The 22,197-nt window shown below is 34.7% G+C and overlaps 1 protein-coding gene across 8 annotated transcripts in view; it reads left to right on the top strand.

Moving 5' to 3' along the window:
- tarbp1 (TAR (HIV-1) RNA binding protein 1) overlaps nt 1–22,197 on the top strand; it is a 46,062-nt gene that overhangs the window by 7,784 nt on the left and 16,081 nt on the right. For 4 of the 8 annotated variants that reach the window (XM_073920219.1, XM_073920221.1, XM_073920223.1 and 1 more), the window contains exons 8-27: nt 522–618; nt 1,811–1,900; nt 2,003–2,165; nt 5,661–5,915; nt 6,240–6,337; nt 7,492–7,650; nt 8,365–8,558; nt 9,226–9,445; nt 12,223–12,414; nt 12,900–13,090; nt 14,064–14,135; nt 16,141–16,261; nt 16,431–16,541; nt 17,656–17,808; nt 17,977–18,063; nt 18,145–18,347; nt 19,138–19,219; nt 19,306–19,477; nt 20,343–20,522; nt 21,676–21,800. In XM_073920219.1, the coding sequence (XP_073776320.1) occupies nt 522–618; nt 1,811–1,900; nt 2,003–2,165; nt 5,661–5,915; nt 6,240–6,337; nt 7,492–7,650; nt 8,365–8,558; nt 9,226–9,445; nt 12,223–12,414; nt 12,900–13,090; nt 14,064–14,135; nt 16,141–16,261; nt 16,431–16,541; nt 17,656–17,808; nt 17,977–18,063; nt 18,145–18,347; nt 19,138–19,219; nt 19,306–19,477; nt 20,343–20,522; nt 21,676–21,800 (2,965 nt within the window). The remainder of the gene's footprint in view (nt 1–521; nt 619–1,810; nt 1,901–2,002; nt 2,166–5,660; nt 5,916–6,239; nt 6,338–7,491; nt 7,651–8,364; nt 8,559–9,225; nt 9,446–12,222; nt 12,415–12,899; nt 13,091–14,063; nt 14,136–16,140; nt 16,262–16,430; nt 16,542–17,655; nt 17,809–17,976; nt 18,064–18,144; nt 18,348–19,137; nt 19,220–19,305; nt 19,478–20,342; nt 20,523–21,675; nt 21,801–22,197) is intronic. The other 4 variants (XM_073920220.1, XM_073920222.1, XM_073920224.1 and 1 more) reach the window with 1 other exon arrangement.

Here is a 22,197-nt window from a genome sequence, read left to right on the forward strand (position 1 = left end):
TTTTTAAAAAGGATGGGCATTTTTACGTTTTGCATTATTATTACCATTCACAGCAGGGGTTTTCAAACTTTTCCATGCCACAGACCTAATATGATCATCCATGTGCTAATTACACCCATTGTTAAATGTGAAAACATCTACATATTTATCCTTTATCATTATCAAAAAAACTTCTACTCGTTATAGCAATAATTTATTGGTTTTATTTGATTTATAATTATAGCATAATTGTATTATTTCATCATGTTTTTATTTGGATTTTTAAAATCTATTTTTAATAAATGACTTTAATCTTATTCAGCCATATTTTTGCCATTTAGCAGTTATTATAATTATTAGATTATTTTATATTTATAAAAGTATTTCTTTTATACTGATAAGTTTTTATTAAATGTTTATTTCTTATTAAATTAATTAGAAACTTTTAAATGTCCTTTTTTCTCCAAACAATTTTATGGACCCCCTTAGCACCTGTTTTTAAGACACATAAATGTTAACTGGCTTTGTGTGATTGTTTTCAGAGAAGTTCTGCGCTGCACTATGATCACTCATCAGGTTTTACTGAGAGGAGCTTCACAGTGTTTTCTGCTCCATGCTGCTTTCTGCCTGACAGATGTGGTACTGTCTCATTTTCAGTGAAAATCTTAACCCTCAATCTTCACTTAGGACATTTCTGTTCCGAATCTGTTTAATTACATAAAAAAAAAAATAGTTATCTTAATCTGAGCAGTCTGAGCACCTTTTTTGTCAAATAAGTTTTTATTGAAGACAAAGATTCAGGAAAAAGGGTTCTGTTTTACATATTTTGTCTACAATTAGCCATGTTTCTAGGTTTGCCATGTGAACATTTTATTTATTTTTTATTTTTTTGGATTTGATTCAACAATGTTAACTGGTTGAAAAAATCTTAATCTTTCCCTTTGGAAAAAAAAAGTCCACCCATAAGAAATGAATGGGAAATACTAAATTTTAATGCTGTTTGTATTGTTATTTGTCTAATAAAAATCAATAAATCTAACACAATGCAGATAAAATGTATAACAAAATAAAAGTCTGAGCTTATACAACAAGCTCAATGTATCAAACACTCACACTCTCTTTCTCTCACATACGCGCACACACACACACACACACACAACCACAAACACAGACTCGCCCAAAATGCCATTGAAAACTATTGCCATTTACTTTCTATTGTTATTTTTGATGTTTTTATTTTTTGTATACAATAATAGTACACCGAATTTGACACACACACACACAAAATAATAATAATAATAATAAATTAATAATAATTATTATTATTTTTCAAGTAGTTTCTTTTATCTGGGTGGTTCAATACTTTTGCTACTTGCTACTTTTTGTAAGTTTGCCACTTGAACACACAAAAAGAGGACTTGATTCAACAAAGTTAAGTCATCTTTAAATCCAACTCCCTAATTTGTCCCAGAGGAAATGAATAGGGGATAAATAAAAAGTAAAAAAAAATAAAACATATACAGGAATTGATTTAATCATAGACAGTTATTTGATGTGTTAAAAATATTATTTGGAATCACTCTCCAAACCTTTGCAGAACAAAATATCCATGAGGGAAAGATTAATGGAGCAACCTTTTGGCAAAGAAAAAAAGCTGTTTGTTTTGCGTCATACTGGATACATCATATATAGAGTATAAACACCAATTCTGAGCATTTGATTGATTATTAACTGATTTTAATGTGAATTCTGTTTAAATTTTGCATAGTTTATAAGGCTTAAAGGTACGTATACACAATGTGTATCTGAGTGACTTTTTTGGTTTTGGCAGTCAGCGGTGTCCCTGGATGAGATTTTTGCTTTTCTTGTACATTTTCGAGCTGACGAGTCTCTGTGTCGCGGTACAGCACTTTGGAAAGAGGTAAACTTCAGTTTATTAACTTACAGTCATGCAGCAATAGAAAATATTTGATTGTAACTACTATTGATGTGTATTGAAGTTTAGTGTTTGCTCTGCTCGCAGCTGTGTAAGTGGCTACAGGTCAATGAAGGATGTTTCGGATTGGCCAGCGGTGCCTCAGGCTCTGATGATCTTCCCTCTGAATATCCTAATGGTGATGGAGCTGCTGTATTTACTTACACCCAACAGAAACTGAAGACTTTCCTCACTGTTTCAGCCAACTCAGGTGGGATACAACACAACATTTTGGAAAAAAAAATAGGAGATTTTAATACATCACATACATACTTTGTTATTCCTGGAACATTGTTTTCAATCAACAATGTCTGTGATCTGAATACTGCTATTCAGAAATAAAAAATATATTTTTTTGAGCATAGTGGCACATTCGTTCTTGCATTTTAAGGTTAAGTTTGCTAGCACTGTTCAAATCGATGACAATATTAAAAACATTCTGGTCATGGCTTAGAAAATATTTTTAAATTCATGCAAAAACAGCATAAAGACAGCTTATTTTAGGATTTGTTTAATCGCATGTTTGACTACAACAGCATTTTGAAAGCCAACTGTGTTCACACCAGACGCGGCACATGCAAATAAATTGTGATATTCGTGTGTAAACAGATGTGTGAACTTATTGAGTTTACTCGATTCATTTGCACATCAAATTTGCTTCATTGCTTCAATTGCTTCATTACCGGTGACTCTAGCTTCATTGCTAAATGGCTAACATGGATTCAGTGGTGGAGGTAATGAATTACAGCTGCTCGTGTTACTGTTATTAAGTACAATTTTGGGGTATTTGTACTTTCATGAGGATAATTTTAAGTTTGTATTTTAAGTTTTATTTATTCATTCATTTTCTTGTCGGCTTAGTCCCTTCATTAATCCGGGGTCGCCACAGCGGAATGAACCGCCAACTTATCCAGCAAGTTTTTTACGCAGCAAATGCCCTTCCTGCCGCAACCCATCTCTGGGAAACATACACACACACACACACACACACACACACACTCACACACACTCACACACACACACACACACACACACACACACACACACACACACACACACACACACACACACACACACACACACACACACACACACACACACACACACACACACTCACTCATACATTACGGACAATTTGGACAACTATGAACAACCCACGCGAATGCAGGGAGAACATGCAGACTCCACACAGAAACGCCAATCGAACCTGTGACCCAGCAACCTTCTTGCTGTGAGGCGACAGCACTAACTACTGCGCCACTGCTTCGCCCAATTTTTTTTTTTTTTTACTTTTACATTCTAACCACTGGCCGGCATTTCGGTAGCCGATAAAGATATCTCATCTTAACGCACCAATGAAAAGCCTTGTGAGTTATTTGAACTGAAAAAGTCCTCACCCAGGGGAAAAAAGGAAAAGGTCCACTAGATCCTCACCCAGCTCTGTGAGTTCATCAACTTTTCCATAAACTGTACCTGGATGATGGAAGCTTTCAGCGCAGCGGTGCTTCAGACTGAGCTGAGCCCAGTTTGATGAGCTGTTGTCCTGTGTCGGGAAGAATTTTACAGTTTCAGAAATTAAAGAAAAAATTGCTTTGTCATGTCAAAAAAAATTTTAAAAGCAAAAAATGTAACAAGCGCATGAAATTACATCTCAGATTTTGCTGTACTTTTTATGCAATATGTTCAGTGCTTCCCACACATAGTATATTAACGGTCGGCAAAGTATATTTAGTGACCTTTATGTTTTTATAATTATCATCCCTTTACACTTTTCTTTTTTTTTGTGTGTGTGTGTTTGCCCAATAGCTAAACATTCACGATCGATTGACTAGTGGAAAATCTCCTCTCGCCCTACACGTTTCCTACTTGTTGTATGCGCGCAAGAACTGTCAACACTCTCACAGACAATCCCACATGCTCTGCAGAGACCCACAGAGACGCGCCTTTTTGGAACTTAAAAGTGTGTCAATCCGAGGTTTTTATGTCTCCTAAAATGTCCAGGATTCAGTTTTTGGTTGGCTCTGTAAGCCATCTTTAATTGTATGTGTTATTGCATCACATTTGTATTTTAAGCCTGATTTAGGGTGCTTTCACACCTGTGAATCGATTCAGTTGTTCCGAAACAGAGATTACTATTGTTACATTGTTGCTCTTTGCTCTTGGAGCGGTTCGCTTTCACATTGCAAAGTTTCTAATCGGACCAAAACAGCTAAAACAAGTCACGTGTGACTAAACTCTCCTCACATTGGTCAGAGTGTCAGGGTTTATTTTGCAGCGTCCCGCTAAGCTGTCAGGAGAGGTGGTGGTTTGGTGGTGATTGACAGGGTGCGCGCGCGCGATGTGTCTGAGGAGAGATGCGGTGGGGAGGGGTGAGAAGGGTGCGTGACGATGCCTATTTGAGTACTGGGAGGGAGACGTGAGATTACCGGGAGATCATCACTCATTTGCGGGCATCCGGAGACTCGCGAAACTTCCCGCCATACTCCTAATTCTCTCTTCATATAGTCGTAAGCCTATTACATATCCATAAAACAGTGTGATATAACCGCGCTCGGATCGGATTGCTTTCTCACTGTAATCGAACCGCTCCAGGGTTCGTTTCAATCGAGCCGAGACCCCCTCATTCAAGCGATCTCGGATCGATTACTTTGGCGCGGAACAGAGCGCGTTTGCCCTGTTCACATATGCCAAACGAACCGCGCTAACTGGGCAATCGAGACACGTTCCGAAACAAAAGTGTAGGTGTGAAAGCACCCTTACTTTCACTTTGCTTTGCAGCTGACAGCATGTGCACAACCGCAAGAAACTGTACAAAGTGTACAACTGTACAAAGTGTCAGCAGCAGATTTTACCTGTCAGTGGGTGCACATGGCTCCTAAATAGAATAAAAAAAAAAGTGGATTTCTTTTTTATTTCTTTAAAAAAAAATTCAACCCATTGAAAAGAAACAGTGTTTAATAAATAAAAATTTTGTTAAAAATCACTTTTTTTGTCGCATGTAGGTAATTATGTTCAATGGGTAAAAGGTGTGTTTCAATCCGGCTACCTCCGCAAGAATATTTCAAACTTGTGTGAAGCACTGATGTTATGTATAGCAGTGTTTCGTCTTATTGAGAGACTACTGTAGATTTAATAAATGTATATTATTATAATTTTTTTATTAGATTTTATTAGTGTTGGGTAAGAAATTATTATTATCATCCAAAAAAAATTATTTTGATTTAAGTCTATGTACTGTGTATAGTTATGTATATTTATATTTCAGAAACATATTTATATTTAGATATAGTTATAAATATTTACAATTTATTATATGATTTAAATAGAAACAAAACTATACAAAACAATTTTGTTACAATCACATATACATAATGAATATATATGTATAATATAAACGCATTTATTATTTCAAGACAAACTTATATTTTGGATGCGATTACTCTTTGCCGATCACTAGATTTCATGTGAAGTTGTAAATATGTGTACTTTTTATTACTTTTTAATTTGTTCATTTTAAAATATTAATTAAGTAAATTTTAAAACAAAAGGTTAAACTAAATAGAAAAGTATTTCCTTTGCAACAAACTGAAATAATGTTTTTTATATATTTTTTTTTCATTCAAGTTCATGTTTTCTTTCCAATTCTCAAGATAAATGTTTGATTTTTTTTAGTTTTTGTTAACACAACACATTTATCTTTGTTCAGATCAGACAGGAGGTCTCCCTGATCCAGCTGAAGCAGAGCTGCTGGCGAGGGCTGTACTGTTGACAGCAGACCTGCAGCAGATGAAGAGTGAGGAACCTGCTCTAGACCTGCTCCTCCAGCCGCTACTGGACGTCCTGCACAGACTCAGCACTAATGTTTATCTGCTGCTGCACAAGACGGACAGGAGCCTGCAGTTACTGCTGCGTCTGCTGCATCTTCACGTCAAGCGCTCAGAGACACAGCTGGAGGACACCGGTGTGTTGTGTGCTTCAGACATTCATTTTATAAAGCCAAAATTAATAGCTCTCTTGCGATTTTTATTTATTTATATTCTTTTTTTTCTTTCTTTTTTCCTTAAATATTTCCCCAAATGATGTTTAAAAGAGCAAGACATTTTTCACAGTATTTTCTTTTATTTTTAGTTTTGCTAACCATTTTAAGGTAAATATTATTATCCCTGATTAGTCAATATATATTTTTTAGATTGGCTACAGAACATACCATCAGAATAATTCTGACTTTGACTGTGTATAGAGTATTTTAACATGCATTGAAGCTGGTATTTTTGGATGTTTGTAGAGGATGTTGTCGCTGTTGTGTTAAAAACACACGTTCTGTCTGTGGTGGAGTCTGTACAGGAGTTTCTGCTGAGGAGATTGACTGGAGAATTGAAGGAGGTGAGTGCTTGCATAATCAAGTCTACTGTATGTCTATTGGATCAGGTACATTACAAATATCATAATTATGCATTAAATTCCCTGTATAAATAGTGTGAGTAGCAGGCGCACAACAATACAGACCTCTCGTGGTTCGATTTTAGGGTCACCATTTCGGAACAGGTCAGTATATGATGTGTTTAGTAATAAAAACAGAACAGTGTCAAATAAAAAGTAAAAGGTACTACTAAAATGAACAGTGTAGTAGTTTTCAAGTACAGAAACAATGTATTATGCAATTCTGAGTGTGGCTCACACAGGTGAGTGAGTTTGACAAACCACCTGTAAAAAACACTCTTTCATCTCTCTGATACTTTAACCAACACTTGCATCAGTTTGCGCATTTGCACTAGATGCTTTCTAACAATCAGACACTGTTAAGTCCATCTAAGAGGACTAAATGAGGATAATGATTTACCTGTGAATGTACCACAAATTATGTGGCACTACTTGTTTTCTTCAACCTTAAAATACCCTTTTTTGCACAATATCTTGCACTATATTGTTGTATGGATGTAAAAGTACTATAAATTGACTTAGGTTATTTGTATAGTTTAGGTATTTATTTATACTATAAAACTTAAACATTTACTCATGTGGAGCCTTGTTTCAGCGCATGGATATACATTTTAATATACACAGAGCTGGTTCAGGAAGTAATGAAAAGATTGGTGGAAATGCAAAATGCAATATTTGAATTTAAATGCATAAAAACAAAAAACAAAAACAAATGTTCAATATTATATTGAGTATTGCAGCATCCCTAGTGCATGAACACTGATAATTCTAAGAAGAAAAAGTGCCTTACCTATTTGGTAGTTTGGTAAATCGGTGTAAAGGAATTCAGAACAGTTATTCAGATTTTCACTACCCTCGCAAAAAATTGCGCCAAATTTTGGTTTCTAAAGGAGTAAAAAAACATGTAAAGTGCCATTTGAATAATTAATAAAGCTAAAAATATCTCTGTGTGAGTTTTGTGTTTTATAATTATAATATAGTAATATCACAGTGGCTTTATTTTGAGTGCTTTTCATTTTAGACACAATATTGTCTTTTTTTCTCGACTTTTTTACTAATACAAAGCTCAAATTTTTCTTTGTCTTCTCTCTCTTTAGTTGTGTGACTTGCAGAGGTCTGAACTTTATCTGTCGGTTTTAAGAGAGCTTATTTTCACTTTCTCCACTGTGTCGTGGTACAGCTCAAATCTGCAGCAAAATTACCTCCCAAAACTCACCAAGCACTGCCTGAGGATCCTCAATGAACCCTCTGAACAGGTGGAAACAACTACATGCTTGAATAGTCAGTCTTACTGATCATATTTGAATCACATTTGCACCTTTGATACAGTTACCACATGTGAACTATCATTCAAAAGTTTGCTTTTTATTTCAAGGAAATCTATCCACGTTTTCTCCGGAAACATTTTTATTAAACTTTAGACAATCTGAGAGTTTCTTTTAAAATAGCAATGAAGAAACAAAGGTCAAATATTATATGAAAGCTAAATTTGTTTATGGATGAATATAAAGCACAAAGAAGAATGTACCTCTCATTCATTTTCGTCACTGTTATAGATCTTGTTAGAAAAACTGATTTTTTTTAAATTATGTTTGAGTTTTTTTGAATGCATGTTTTTCAAACAGGAAGTGCAACCCATAATTTAAAACACAGTAGACATGTACTGAAAAAGATATAAATAAATAAATTATTAAATGTATAGTAAAAACAATAAATAAATTAATGTTTTATTCTGATATAACTTTTATTCATTTATAATTATTTATTTACCTAGCTAAATTATTTATCTACCTAGTTCAGTCTGTCTACCACGGTTTCAATTTACTATAAGCTGCTTTGAGCCAATCTACATTGTAAAAGCACTATAGAAATAAACATGAATTGAATTGACATGAATTGAGCTAAAGACACCTGCTGAAACATTTTGCCCATGATCATTTCAAAGATTTGAACTCTGTGTGTTTCTCCAGAATCAGGTCCAGAGAGCTGTCAGTATGGCCACACTGGCACTGTTGTGTGATGTGGCTGATCGAAGTGTCCTGAACACTCAGTCTGTAGCAATGGGCTCCCTTCGGTCACTCAGACAATACTTCTATCCTTCATCATCCTCATCATCTCTGCATCTCAACCAGAGTTTACAGAAGCCTACAGCTGTAGCAATCAGGTTTGTTCAAGCCCTGAAAATATCTAAAAAAAAAAAAAAAGTCATCAGTATTTAACATGCTTGTTGTATCATGGTTACAGTGGGTCTTAAAGGGGGCAAATCACGAAAATCATACTTTTTCAGTGTTTTAAGTCCGTGTGAAATCAAAATGTGCAAATATTTTTTATTAATATTTATATTAATATTTTTATTTTTATTTAATATTTAGATTTAAAGTTTTGGTAATCTAAAAAATCTGAGCGGGGGGCTGTGCTGCGCGTGAACTAAAAATGTGGGAAGCGGGTATGAAGATGGTTGCGCGTTGGGTTTGGTGCGGGATACTGGAAACAATACGGGAGATGGGTCTGAAATACGAGAGACTCACGGGAAAAATGAGAGTGTTGGCAGGTATGGCTCACACTCAAATAGGAGCAAGTTTTACAAGCTATAATAAATCTGAACACAATATGTAAACACCAGATATTTATTTTACATTTTATAAAATTGTGCATAATATGTCCCCTTTAACATGCTATTTGTTCAGAGATTATAGTAGGTCTTGAATAAAAGGTTCTTACAAAACATAAATTGTACATTTAAATCTGCATAGAGGAGATCTTTTGTTTTGAGTGTGTGTGTTGTACTATGTTGCATCATCACTTCATTTATGAATGTGTGTTTCTTGCAGTCACCCAGAGGACAGTGTCGTGCTGAAGGACTGGGGTCGAGTTGTGGCTCAGTTTATCCGGGATCAGTGGACGTGTCTGAGTTTCCTCCAGAGGTCTGATGGGACTCTTCAGGTTCCTGAAGCTGCTGAGGTTTTGAGGGAAGCAGTGGAGGCTCTGGCTTTGCTTCCTGGTCATCTTGTTCTGCCGGTGCTGGACTTCATGTCATCAGTTTTGCCACAGGTGAGTAGCAGTTTATTGTCCCTTCAGCTGAGGTTTTATCTGATTCGTTGCAATGTCAATTCAGAACGGGCAAAAACTAAATTTCTGGAAGTGAAATTAATGACAGTTGCTGGGTTTTCTTTTTTCATTTAGTTTTTTTTTTTTTTTTTTTTTTTTTTTTTTTTTTTTTTTTATTGCAGTTTCTAGATTTAAATACAGATGTATGGTACATAGGGTTTTCCACATTGGTACACAAAACAACCAAACATATAAATCCAGAAGTTTGAAATTAAGTAAAATATAAAATACTAACATTCCATAAATACAGATTTTACATGAAAGATTCAAGGACATTGTAAGAACAGTCAAAACAATATAGTAATAATTGTTTTTATACCATTAAAAGGAAAACACATAAAACTGATTTGTTGTTTTTCAATTACAATTCAATTGTGTACTTACTGTATTTTTTAACCCATAATGTGGCATCTAGTCTACACATTTTTTTTTAGTCGCTGGATTTTCATCACTTTGTTACTATGAATTTTAAGGTATCGCATTAAAAACGAGTGATGGAAATGGCAAATTTTTAAATAAAAATCCCTTAATTCACAAATATTAGTCGCTTGAGGTGGTTTTGGATTTGTGTGAGAGGGTTAATGCAAATAATGGGAGACAGAAACACATTTGCTGAATACTGTGACCTTGTGAACATTACACTCACATGAGGTTGTTGCTAGATCGGATACTGTCGGTTGGAAGTTAACAAGAACTATTAATACTGTTTAGTAAATTTCCCATTTATTGAATTTTATGAACGTTTAACCCAAACCTAAACCTAAACATTACAGTAATGTAATGTAAATATTTAGATTTAAAGTTTTGGCAATCTAAAAAATCTGAGTTGGGGGCTGTGCTGTGCATGAACTAAAAATGTGGGAAGCGGGTATGAAGATGAATTTTTTTTTTTATTCCTGTTGGTTAAAAATGTAAGTTTGATTTATTACACAAACATTCTTACTCTATTTTTGAAAATAGAAATTGGGATTAATTTATATTTTATTAGTTTTTTTGGGTGGTACCTGAATTGCAAATATTAAACATGCATGCATGTGTATGCATATATAGCAATGTATAAAAGAGTTGCATGGTATTGGAAACATCTAACTTTGCAATATTTTGATAGTCTGCCATATATATCGATATCAATTCAATATCACTGTCTGCATATGATGACAATTTATCTGCATGAAATTTATTAAACAAATCATAGATAAATACAATAAAGAAAAAGATACAATTGAAACCAACAGTGTTTTATCTTTTTCTAACAGTTTTCAGGTAGAGTAATTGAAAAATAAAAATAATTCAATAAAGTAATCTTTACAAATGGTACAATTCCTTATGCCAAATGCTTTAAAATCCTCATACGGTCACATTCCTCAATCACATAGAAATGATAAAACGGACTCAACATTATCCATTATCTCAACATTATCAACATGAGCATATCCTACGATGTGAATATTGCAAATGATCACATTGCGATATCGATGGTAAAACGATATATTGTGTAGCTCTAATGTATAATTTATCAAAGTTAATAAGTTTAATTTCCTTTTGGTTAATAAAAAAGTATAGTATACAAACAGCTTTTGCTTATTCAATTTTTTTTTTTTTTTTTTTATTGAGATATTCATTGCAGCATTACAGCAAATATTACAACATCTGTTTAATTCAACAAATTAAATAACACGCATAAAAAAAATTTATTTAAAAAAAAAGCCCCAGCTTCTTTGCCACAATAAGGCTGCAACACAACAGTTGTTTTTGGGAATCCTGGAGTGAACTAGTTTTGTCTGAAATTCTGAATATGACCAAAAGTGGGTCGAAAACTAATTCATAATGTAAAATTTTAGATAGAGTTTTAAAAATGTTCAGCACAGAATGGGATCAATTTTGAATACAGAGCATAGCTATGTAAGGGATCGGCTAAGTCCGTCTTGCATTTATCACAGAAGGGAGAGGTATCAGGAAAAAGTGTAAATGTAATTTTGTCTTTGTATAATGGAGCTGGTGTATAATTTTAAACTGATTGGAGTTAACAGAACAAGAATGGATTTCCTCTAACGCATCAGCCCAAAACTGATGCGAACGCACCATTTATGAACAGATTCCCTCTTTTCTGAATACCCAATTCATTTCAATGTGTAAAAACAGAGTTCATAATTGAGGGAATAAATGAGGGGTTTCCATCAACAGGTAAATGGAAAGACGATGATTTAACTTCACACTTTGATCTAATCTGTTCCCAAATTCGAACTGTATTGTGAATAATTCAATTGTTGTTATAGACAGACTTGTTCTATCTTTATGGGAGACAATATTATTGCTCCAATATCATAAGGACCGCATGCCTCTCTTTCCTGTTGGATCCAGGTTGCATGTGTCACCGTATGATCTAACCATATTAAAATGGTGTGAAAGGCACAAGCATAGTAATAAAGGACAAAATCACGCTAATTCAGTTTTTTAAATTGATCATTTCAAAACTTTTATTTTTTTGTAATTCTTTTTCTTATTATTTCTATTATTATTAATTTGTAAGCTAAGACTTTAAAAAAAAAACTAAAAAAAAACAATGTTTTGTCCTTGACATACAAGTTCCTAAAAAAAAAAAAATTATATTTTTATAAATCATATTCCTAAATCATATATTTTATTTCCCGTTACTAAAAATAGTTTGTTGTACAATGTAAGTGTAAGGGGGTATTTAGCTGATAGCTGCTTTCCTCCAGCAGATGGTGCAGTGTGAAGAGTCTCTGTGTGTTGAGGCCATATGCGCCTCATGGAAGGTGGTTCAGGCCCTGAGCACAAACCCTCATGACTTCTGGTCAACACTGCAGGCATTCGTACGCTTGGCTTTTCACCAGCAGCTTCTGCAGCTCACGGAGGAACAGAAGCCCAGGATCACAGCCTGCATACAACAGGTCAGAAGAACATCTGCAACGCTTAAACACCTCTCTTTACATCCACAACAAATGATAAAGAAGACCTAGTACAGGTTTGTACAGTCTTGGAAAACCTGGAAAGCCGTGGAATTTTGACATGGCATTTTCCAAGCCTGGAAATGTTTTGGAAATACAAACAAACTCAAAATGTTTTGGAAAAATCATGGAAATTTGTGTACATAAAAATACTTGAGATAATAATAGTGTCTAAATTTTACATTTAGATTATTTGCTGTAAAGACTGACTCAAGCAGGAGTAATAAATGGTTTTACTAAACAATGCCAAATCCATCGTTGTCACAAATGATTTTCACATGGAGACATTTTTTTCTTTTTATTTATCGAGTGTATATAGACATTACATGAAACATTAGGTCATGAATATTTACATGAAAGTTTGGAAAAGTCTTGGAATTTTAGTAGTAAAATGTATGAACCCTGCTGTGTGATGTGATGTTTGTCAGGTTTTGAAAGAGCTGATGGAATTGGCTCAGGTCCGGTCAGGAGTGTTTAATGTTGTGATCCAGCACTGCTGTGAGACGTGGTTACCTTCAGACGGTGTTCAGTCTGACACCGTGTTCAGTTCAGCTCTTTTACACCTCAACATCCTCACCGAGGCCTGCGTTTACGGCCCGGTGTTCAGAAGAGACCAGAGGTACATGCAAACCAGATACCAGATGTTACATGCAAAGTAACATCTTTATTATTTTAAAGGGTCAGCCCACCAAAAATACACAATTCTGTGATCATTTACTCGCCCTTCAAAGCATATTTGAGTTTCTTTCTTCTATCAAAGAGCATCAAGAGGCAACACTCTAGTGCAGTTTGGGAAACAGGCACTAGATGGCGAAGCGGCCATTTTGGAATGAAAACTCAAATAGAACAACAGAATATTATAAGTCTGTAAAAGCAAGTGTTGTATTGTCGTCTTTCAGGTTGTATCTCAGCTTTAATGCGCTTTTTAAATAAATAAATAAAAAACAAAGCAGTTGCTTGCAATCGTGACAGCAATAAGATCTAATGGACAGCCGATCGCTTTTACTCCAAAATGGCGGAGTCCGGGGCTGTTGCTGGGCGCTGCTGTTGCAATGGAACGTTTTATTGAGTGTCGCCTCTTGGTCATTCTAAGCTTTTTGCTTATGTTGAACACAAAAGAAGATATTTTTAAAAATGCTGGTACCTATTATCTTCCATTGCTGCATACCAATTTGCATACCATTTGTCCTATTTAATATTTAAAATTAAAGTAGCTTGTGTCAAACCATAGAGAAACCATTTCTTCACAAAATAGTACATACTTTTATAACATACGTCGAATTTGGATGCAGCACATTTGTTTTTCCAACTGTAGAAGTCAATGGTGACAGGTTTTCAGCATTTTTCAAAATATCTTATTTTGTGTTCAACAGAAGAAAGAAACTCATAATAGTTTAAAACCACCTGGGGGATGTAATTGTAATGTAATGTACAATTTTTTTTTATTAGTGTTATTACAAGAATGCATGCTTAGACCACAGGCGATGAGCAATGAATTCTAAGTTAACTATTGTGTTTTAGTCAGTGTGTACTGCACTCCTCAGTATTAGCTTTTATTTTTAGTTTATTTATTGTTTATTTCTTGTTTTCAGGCTCGTTCAGGAGGTTCAAAGCTATGTTGAGCAGCTTGGTGAACGTTGTGCAGCAAACACCGCTGTCAGCAGGTAAAACACAACACTGTCTGTGATGGGTTATAGAAAGTAATCAAGGATGAATTTTATGTCCATTGTTGAACAGGCAACAAATTGTTTTAATGTTTCTGGTGTGTCTCAGGCTGCTAAATGACTATGTCTTGAAGTCAATGCATTTTGTACATAAATTTAGAGATTTACAACATTGTCTAAGCACTGTGGACTTAATTAGAGATGCACCGATCCCGATACTTGAACCGGATATTGGTTCAATACCGCATATTTTTGCTGGATCGGGTATCGGATAGCTGGTACCCATCCAAATTCAATCTTGTGCCTGCGCTGTACTGTATTCTGTGTTTATAAGCCAACTAAGCCATTAAGGTTAGCCAATTATAAGGCACTAGAAAGTTGTCATGTAGGCCTACTGTATCCCAAATTTCCTGAAGCCAATCTATAGTTTAATGTGAAGCACAGATGATTATTCACGTGCTTAAATTCATTTTCACGTCAGCGCTTCCCGCTACTTCACCTGTCAGTCATTTTTCTGTGTGTCACATTCATCAGCACAAAAACACTTTCTCCAAGACTATTTGTTCCTGTTAGTTTAAATAATTAGTGGAGAAATGGATTTAGTTTTACATTAAATGGGTCCATTTTGACCTGCAACAAGAAGTTTATGGCTGTTTAATTGTTCAAGTTCATTAATGTTTAATTAGAAAGGGCTCAATAATACATTTGACAGATCCTCAACTCACTGACTTCTTCCCTTTGAGCTGCTGTTTTGGAAGTGATCGCAAATACCGGAGGGCTGCGTGCTGTGTCTCCAATGCATTAAGCGCTTCATTCACGTGCCGGCTGCATGCACAGATGCGATGTGCGCCGCTCCGTAAGATTATTCTCACAATGAGTTTCTGTTCTCTCATCCTTTTGTTCATTCTTCCAAGGGGAATACTTTAAGTTCTGCTAATAGTTTGTAAAGCCTGGCTCATTGTGGTCATATTAGTTGATTAAATTAATAAAAGTTAAACTGACGGGCGCAATGTAGATTGTCATTAACAGAAAATGATTTAGCCTAATATAGGCTACTCTGAAACTGTGAATATTTCACTGTTATTTAATTTATATTAATGTTTTATTTTAAACACCAGTTTGTGTTCTGGCTCTGAAGCATATAAGTGAACCTTGTTTTGAACTTTCTCCGTCTCACTTACTGCGAGATTTGGTGAGGGATTATTAAGTCAGACAGTTTAGTTTAGTCTCCGTCAAACCTGCAGGGAAATATTAGGCTTTGCTAAAAGGCTGATTATTTTACCAACAATATTGAAAACCTATTGCAGATTTCAAAGAAAAATCAATATTAAAAAAGCAAACATAAGCTGGATCACAACAGATCAATATCATAACAAATGCTCAAATAATGTAGCCTAGTTTAGAGCAAGCATCATGCTTTTAGTTATATTGTGCCGTCTGTCATATACAGTAGGCCTATAGGTCTGTTATTTTATCTAAAGAAGATGTATTATTTCAGTTTAGCACCAAAACTATAGAAACTATTATGCTTAAAAAAAATAAAAAATTGCACAGTATCGGGATCGGCTTGTATCGATCGATATTTACAATTTTGGTATTGAAATAGGATCGATTCCAAAAGAATTGGTATCTGTGCATTCCTAGATATAATATATTGATATAAAAATATCATCACCTTAGAATTATAAGGAAAATTTTTCAAAATTGAGTTATTGACATATTCTTATTAAAGGACAACTTATTTACATTATGGGTTGTTTTTTTAATAAGTTGTTTACATTTTACAAGTTTTTATTTAAAAAAATGTTACACACACACTGTTTGCTATGGAATGCTAAAACTTTGAAGCTCAATATCTCAGAATCATTCAGAACGCAGATAGAACCTTACAATTCCAAGGTGACGACATAATAATTGCATTTTTTCTAGTAGCGTGTCAGATACTTTTTGTGCTTTGCGTGTGTTTTTCTGAATTTGCCTGCATTAATCTGGATCTGGTTTGCAGTGATGTCCGAGATGATCAGTTTCCTCGAGTGTGTGTCCTGGCATTTCTCTGTCGCTTGGATCCGTCTCATCATCTTCACCAGCGTTTGATGGAGGAGCTGGTGCTGAGGATGCTCAACAAGGTTTCTCTTTAATTCTTTACCTAAGCTCCTACTGGATATTAAGTGTTTAATTCTTAAAGAAAGCACTTCATAGAAACAATGTGTGTGTTTGTTTGTGTGTTTGAAACTCTTCTCATGGTTATTGCATGTTTTTGATGAAAGTTTCCTCCTGTTTCTCTTCTTCCCTCAGGATGCGGAGATCTCCAAATCTAAAGTGCGTTACTACAGCAACTCTATTCAGCACAGAGTGAAGAGCCGTGCGTGGCAGACACTGCTGCTACTGCTTCATCAGCTCAGAGATGTGAGACACACATGCATATTAATACACTTTCTTCATAGACACTTGATCTTTCAAAGCTTCTGGGTGAATCGCTATATATATATATATATATATATATATATATATATATATATATATATATATATATATATATATATATATATATATATATATAAAATTATTATGATTATTATGTATATTACTTTATTTCACATATAAAATGTTCAGCTTAATGAAATTTAAAGGCTTAACTAGGTTAGTTAGGTAAACTAGGCAAATTAGGTTAATGAGGCAAGTCATTGGACCACATTGTTTATTCTGTATTGAAATCTGCTAATAATATTGACCATAAAAATATATATATATATTTAAAAATGTATTTTAGCCAAGTTAAATAGAACTACTGTGAAAAGTTCCTTCCTCTGGAAAATATATTTAAAAAAAAAACTATTTCATAGGAGAGGTTCACATTCAACTGTGTGCATTTGTGTGTGTGTGTGCGCATCCATGTATGGTTTTTAGAATGTGTTATAAATGCAACAAGCCCCAAGAAGCTGTGGTGTACATTGAATATATAACAGCATGTTGGCGAGCGGAGTACCTAAAACTTCCTTAGCTGTAAAAACAAATTCACTGTAAACACAAAGCTTCATGGAACTTATTGCTTTTATAAAACAGTTATTTCATATACATAACAAGGTTTTACTAAATATAACAATGCAAATTAAATGTAATAATATTCATTAAAAAAACCTCCATCTCTTCAGAAAATGTGTTTTAGAAAAACATGTGTGAACAAAGTACAAAAATATCCACTCTAATTGTTTAATTAACTTACTAAAATATAATAGAAAATTACAAAAAATATACATGTATTTCATGAAAATTAGAAAACACTTTGGTTTAGGTAACAAATCACACTATTTACTTCTGGCTTATTACCTGCCTATTATTAAGATATTAACTGTTTATTAGTATTTATAAAGTATGATCTTATTTTACATCCCCAATCCAACCTAACCTTACTAAGAAGCTAATTAGTAGTTTATTGAGCTAAAAATCTTAGTTAATGGTTTGTTAATAGCGTGAATTGTACACTTAAAGTGTGAAAAAAAATCCATTTAAATAAATACAGGAGTTTGTGTCAGAGTGTGTGTTGAGTCGCGTTTGTGAGGCTGGATTCTCCAGTAACCAGGCCTCCGTCAAGTACCTGATCGAGTGGACCCTGATCCTGGTCCTCCAGCGGAGCCCGTCTCACATCCAGAGCCTCTGGAACTGCTTCAGTCTGGTGAGGAAGACTAACCTGCAAAAAAACATTACACATATGAAACAAAACCAGTCCTCAGTGATTGAATCATGTTCGTCAGTGAATGAAAACGTTACAAATTCACTCAAAATCGACAGACAAATCTTCAGTGTCTCGCTTTAAACATCTGCAGTTCCTCTTGTATTGCAGGATCATGAGAAGACAAAAACCAGCATCTGCACTTTTCTCTCTGTCCTTGTGCACCTAAATGTCCTCCTCCCAAAACTGGCAGATAAGGTAAGCATTTGAATGTTATTTTGTTTATTGTGAATGTAATGAAGTAGTCGGCATTATACTCTGTGTGTGTGTGTGTGTCAGGCAGTGCAGTGGCGCCGGGCGGTGGAGGTTAGCCTGCAGTGGTGTTTCAGTCATAACTTCAGTGTTCGACTATACGCACTGCTCGCCCTGAAGAGGGTCTGGGAGCTGCAGGATGCTCATGTCTTCATAGAGGAAGATCTGGGTGGACTGAGCACAGTAGTCAAGGCCTGTTTAGAGCAGGCTGAAGCCATGCAGAACACTGGGTGAGAAAAGTAAATTACCCTATAATGCCCCATTCCCACGGGTCTTCAGCGTCAAGGCTTGACACAAAAGGCTTGTCTGAAGGAGGGGCTGACACGATCGTCATAGCAGCATCAGCCAATGAAATTAGTCAGCAATCGGCTACTGTCTGAGCTGGTGTATTTGCATACAGCGATCTGATTGGCTGACGCTTCCGTCGGCTCTTGAAAAGTTGAGCAAGTCCCAACTTTTGCAGCGAGCAACGCCTCTGAAGCGGCGCCGACGGATCCACAATGCAGTTAGGCAACGCCTGACGTCACCCATTTAAAGTGAATAGAAAGCGTTGACGCTGACGCCTGGTGTGAACAGGGCATAATACTTTACTTGATCCATTAAAATGTCATTTAGAAAATGCTCTAAAATCTACATTATTATTTTTTTTTTATATATTTTTAAATATATACAGTTGAAGTCAGAATTATTAGCCCTCCTGTATAATTGTTTTTTTCCAATTTCTGTTCTGTAATATTAATATCTCTAATAATATTGTCCTTAAAATGGTTTTTAAAAAATTAAAAACTGCCTTTATTCTAGCCAAAATAAATCAAATAAGTTAAAATTATCGGAAACACTGTATTACATATTACATTTTCTAAGAGATTATTCACATCTATTATATCATGCTTCATAGGCTAAACAAAGCTGTACTCCTGATTTAAAACATCTTGCAGGGCTAATTGTCTAACAGACAATGTTCTAACAGTTTCACCAGTAACCTGGACAAATCATGGACTTTTTTTCTTCATCCCACAGAAATGCAATGAAAAATTGGTCTAGAATCCAGGAGCACTTCTTCTTCAGTGTTTTCCACCCAATCCGGGATTACAGCATTGAGGTAAGATCTCCTTTAGGCTTCTCTGCGTGATCTGATCAGACTGTGCTCTTGTAATCCAACATAGTCACGTTCACCTCTTTCTTTAGACTATATTCCAGATATTTCCTCGTCTCTCAGAGATGGCAGAAGATGAGTGGCTACCACTATGGAAATTTGAGAGTTTTGTTGACTTCCCGACTAACAGCGCTCTGCCTTTGAACAACCCTGGGACTGATCTGAGCGAACTCCAGCCTGGAGACTGGATCCAGCAGGACAAAGGTAAACACCACACGAGGGCGACAAAGAGCTAATACACACTACACTTCTGAAGTCCACAAACAAAACTAAACACCTTCAGCTGCTCCTCTTGTTCCTTCAGAATCAACTATTTCCAATTTTAGTTGATTTTGGAAATTGGATGTCACTGGTGCATCTTCAATCCCTGAACATGTGAAAAAGGACAAACCCAGTGGGCTTTTTTTTACTTTGTGAAAAGTGCTTGAAATGGCAGACAGTAGTGAAAGACTTTCCACATTTTCTTTTTAAACTTTTGTAACAAGAACAAGAGAAGACAAAATAGTAAAAATAAAAAACAAAGGATAATAAATAAATAAAAAGAAAATATAATAATAATTAAATAATATTAATAAATGTAGTTTATTAGTTGTCAAGAAGTTGTAACCTCTGTTTTTCCATCATTGTCTGACTCTGGTTTGAACATGTAAGGCTTCAATCCACTGATTCTCAATTCTGGTGTGTATTGGCTGTAAAAGATTTGCTTGTTTTGTTGTTTCTGGAGTGTCAGAATAGTGTGTATAGGCTCTGCCTTCCCTGGAAAGCAGAAACTAATTTGCATTTAAAGGGACAAAAAAATTGTGTTTTTGCTCACATTCAAATAGAGGCAGGTTTTATAAGCTATAATAATTGATTTGTAAGGGATTTGTTGCTGAAACCTTTTGGGGACACTTTTTTTCTGGTGATATTTATTTGACATCTTTTGAAAAGGCATAACATGTCCCTTTTAGGGATGTGGGGCATCTTCATTTTGTCTGTTCTTATGTTCAGTTTATGAAAAAAAAATTGACAGAATCTATAGATAATTGTACTTGTTTAGCCACACTTTAAAGTGTTGAACGTCTGCCAGGGGATTTGGAGCTGGAGGAGCGCTGGGCAGAAGTGCAGAAGAAGATCAGCCCGTGGAAGCTGAGTGTCCAGGAGCAGGAGCCAGAGCTCATGGCCCAGCAGAGAGCCTTACGCCTGGGCAAACTCACCAGCAGCCTCCTGGTGGTCGCATCGCTCATTGACAAGCCCACCAATTTGGGTGGTAAGGCTCATTAATTTGAATAGCAATGTTTAGGAAAAAGAATGTAATCAGAAAATAGCTCAATCGTAATCAGAAAATAGCTCAATCATAATCAAATTTTAAACAACTGTTGAATTGCTGTCATTAATTTAATTTTTGATTATAATAATATATTTTTATTAAATATGCACACTAATAATATATATATATAATATTATATATTATATATTTTAATTATTATTATTATTATTATACATTTTTATAACATATATTTTGAGATAATAATAATAATAAGTATACTTTTAATAATAATATAAATAAATAAAACTTATGGTAAATGTAGTTTCTTGAACTTAGTCATAATTATTATTATTAATATTTTAATTGTTTATTATTTTCAATAAGAAACCCTTGGGTAGTGCCATTTTTTTTTTATTGTTGCTCTGCATACTTTTAAATCTTGCAAATAAATAAATATCGGTGCAATTTGAGCAAACTGCTTAATTTTTTTAATGTAATTTTCATCGGCCCTTACTGCTGTGTCACATAATGAAAACAGTTAGGCTGTTAAATTTTTTTTTGCTCCCACAACTTATTTTGAGCGCACAAATTAATACTTTGTTCTCCCTGCTGTGAGTCTGACATTGTTTTTGTCAAGATCTGTTTTTGTTTTCTTCTGATCATTGCAACTATACAAAGACATTTAACATAATCTTTTTTCTTCTGCATCTCCCAACACATTAGTTTTAACACAAGCTCATTATAAAAGGCTCATTCATCACATTCATCACAAGCCATTTATTGTTAGTTTGATCAACATATAGTATTCATTCATGCAGTTTTTTTTTCCTGAGTCGCCATTCCTGCATAAATATTGATGTGCTCTCTTGCATTTAATTTAAAGAATACACTGAAAAAGTTACTTATGGGTTTGATATTAAAATAGTCAACTATGACTTCATTCTTTTTTATTAGCAGTGTTGCAAAACAATAATGCTACTTAATATATAATCTCTTTATGATTTTTTTAATGATTAGAATGTTTAAAAAAACAGCATTAACAATTATCAGTGTCATTATTGTCTCTTTTGATCAATTTAAAGCATATATTCTGAATAAAATCTCTGCAATAAATACATGTATGTATGTGTGTGCGTTTGTGTGTCTGTTTCAGGTTTGTGCAGAACTTGTGAGATCTTTGGCGCCAAAGCTCTGGTTCTGGACAGTTTACGACATGTTAATGACAAACAGTTTCAGGCTCTCAGCGTGTCTTCGGAGTTGTGGCTGCCAATGATGGAGGTGAGTGTGTGTACCATATCCTAGATTTAAACCATATATTAAACCATAGCTTTTTCTCATACTTTAGGCAATATTTGAAAACTTGACATAAAATTCTAAAGTAGTATGGGTGGTTTGGTGGTACTTGATTTAAGTTTAACCTCTTAAAAACATTTTTAAAAAATGTCCATGTGGATTGCCGAAGTAATGCTTTATGGCTCTATTGAGTATCCTTGTTGCAAATTAATAAATTACTGTTGCTGAGTTACATCTATCCAAATCAGTCACCAGTTATGAAAGCTAGAATTTTTAATCTTTCAAATCATATATAGTTTATCATGATTGCTCTGTTTAGACTACAACATTATGGTGTAAAAATGTTACCATAATTGGTCCCACTGGTTGTCGGGTGACAGTA

Source organism: Danio rerio, chromosome 13 (genome assembly GCF_049306965.1).
Source record: "Danio rerio strain Tuebingen ecotype United States chromosome 13, GRCz12tu, whole genome shotgun sequence".
Taxonomy (NCBI): Eukaryota; Metazoa; Chordata; class Actinopteri; order Cypriniformes; family Danionidae; genus Danio; species Danio rerio.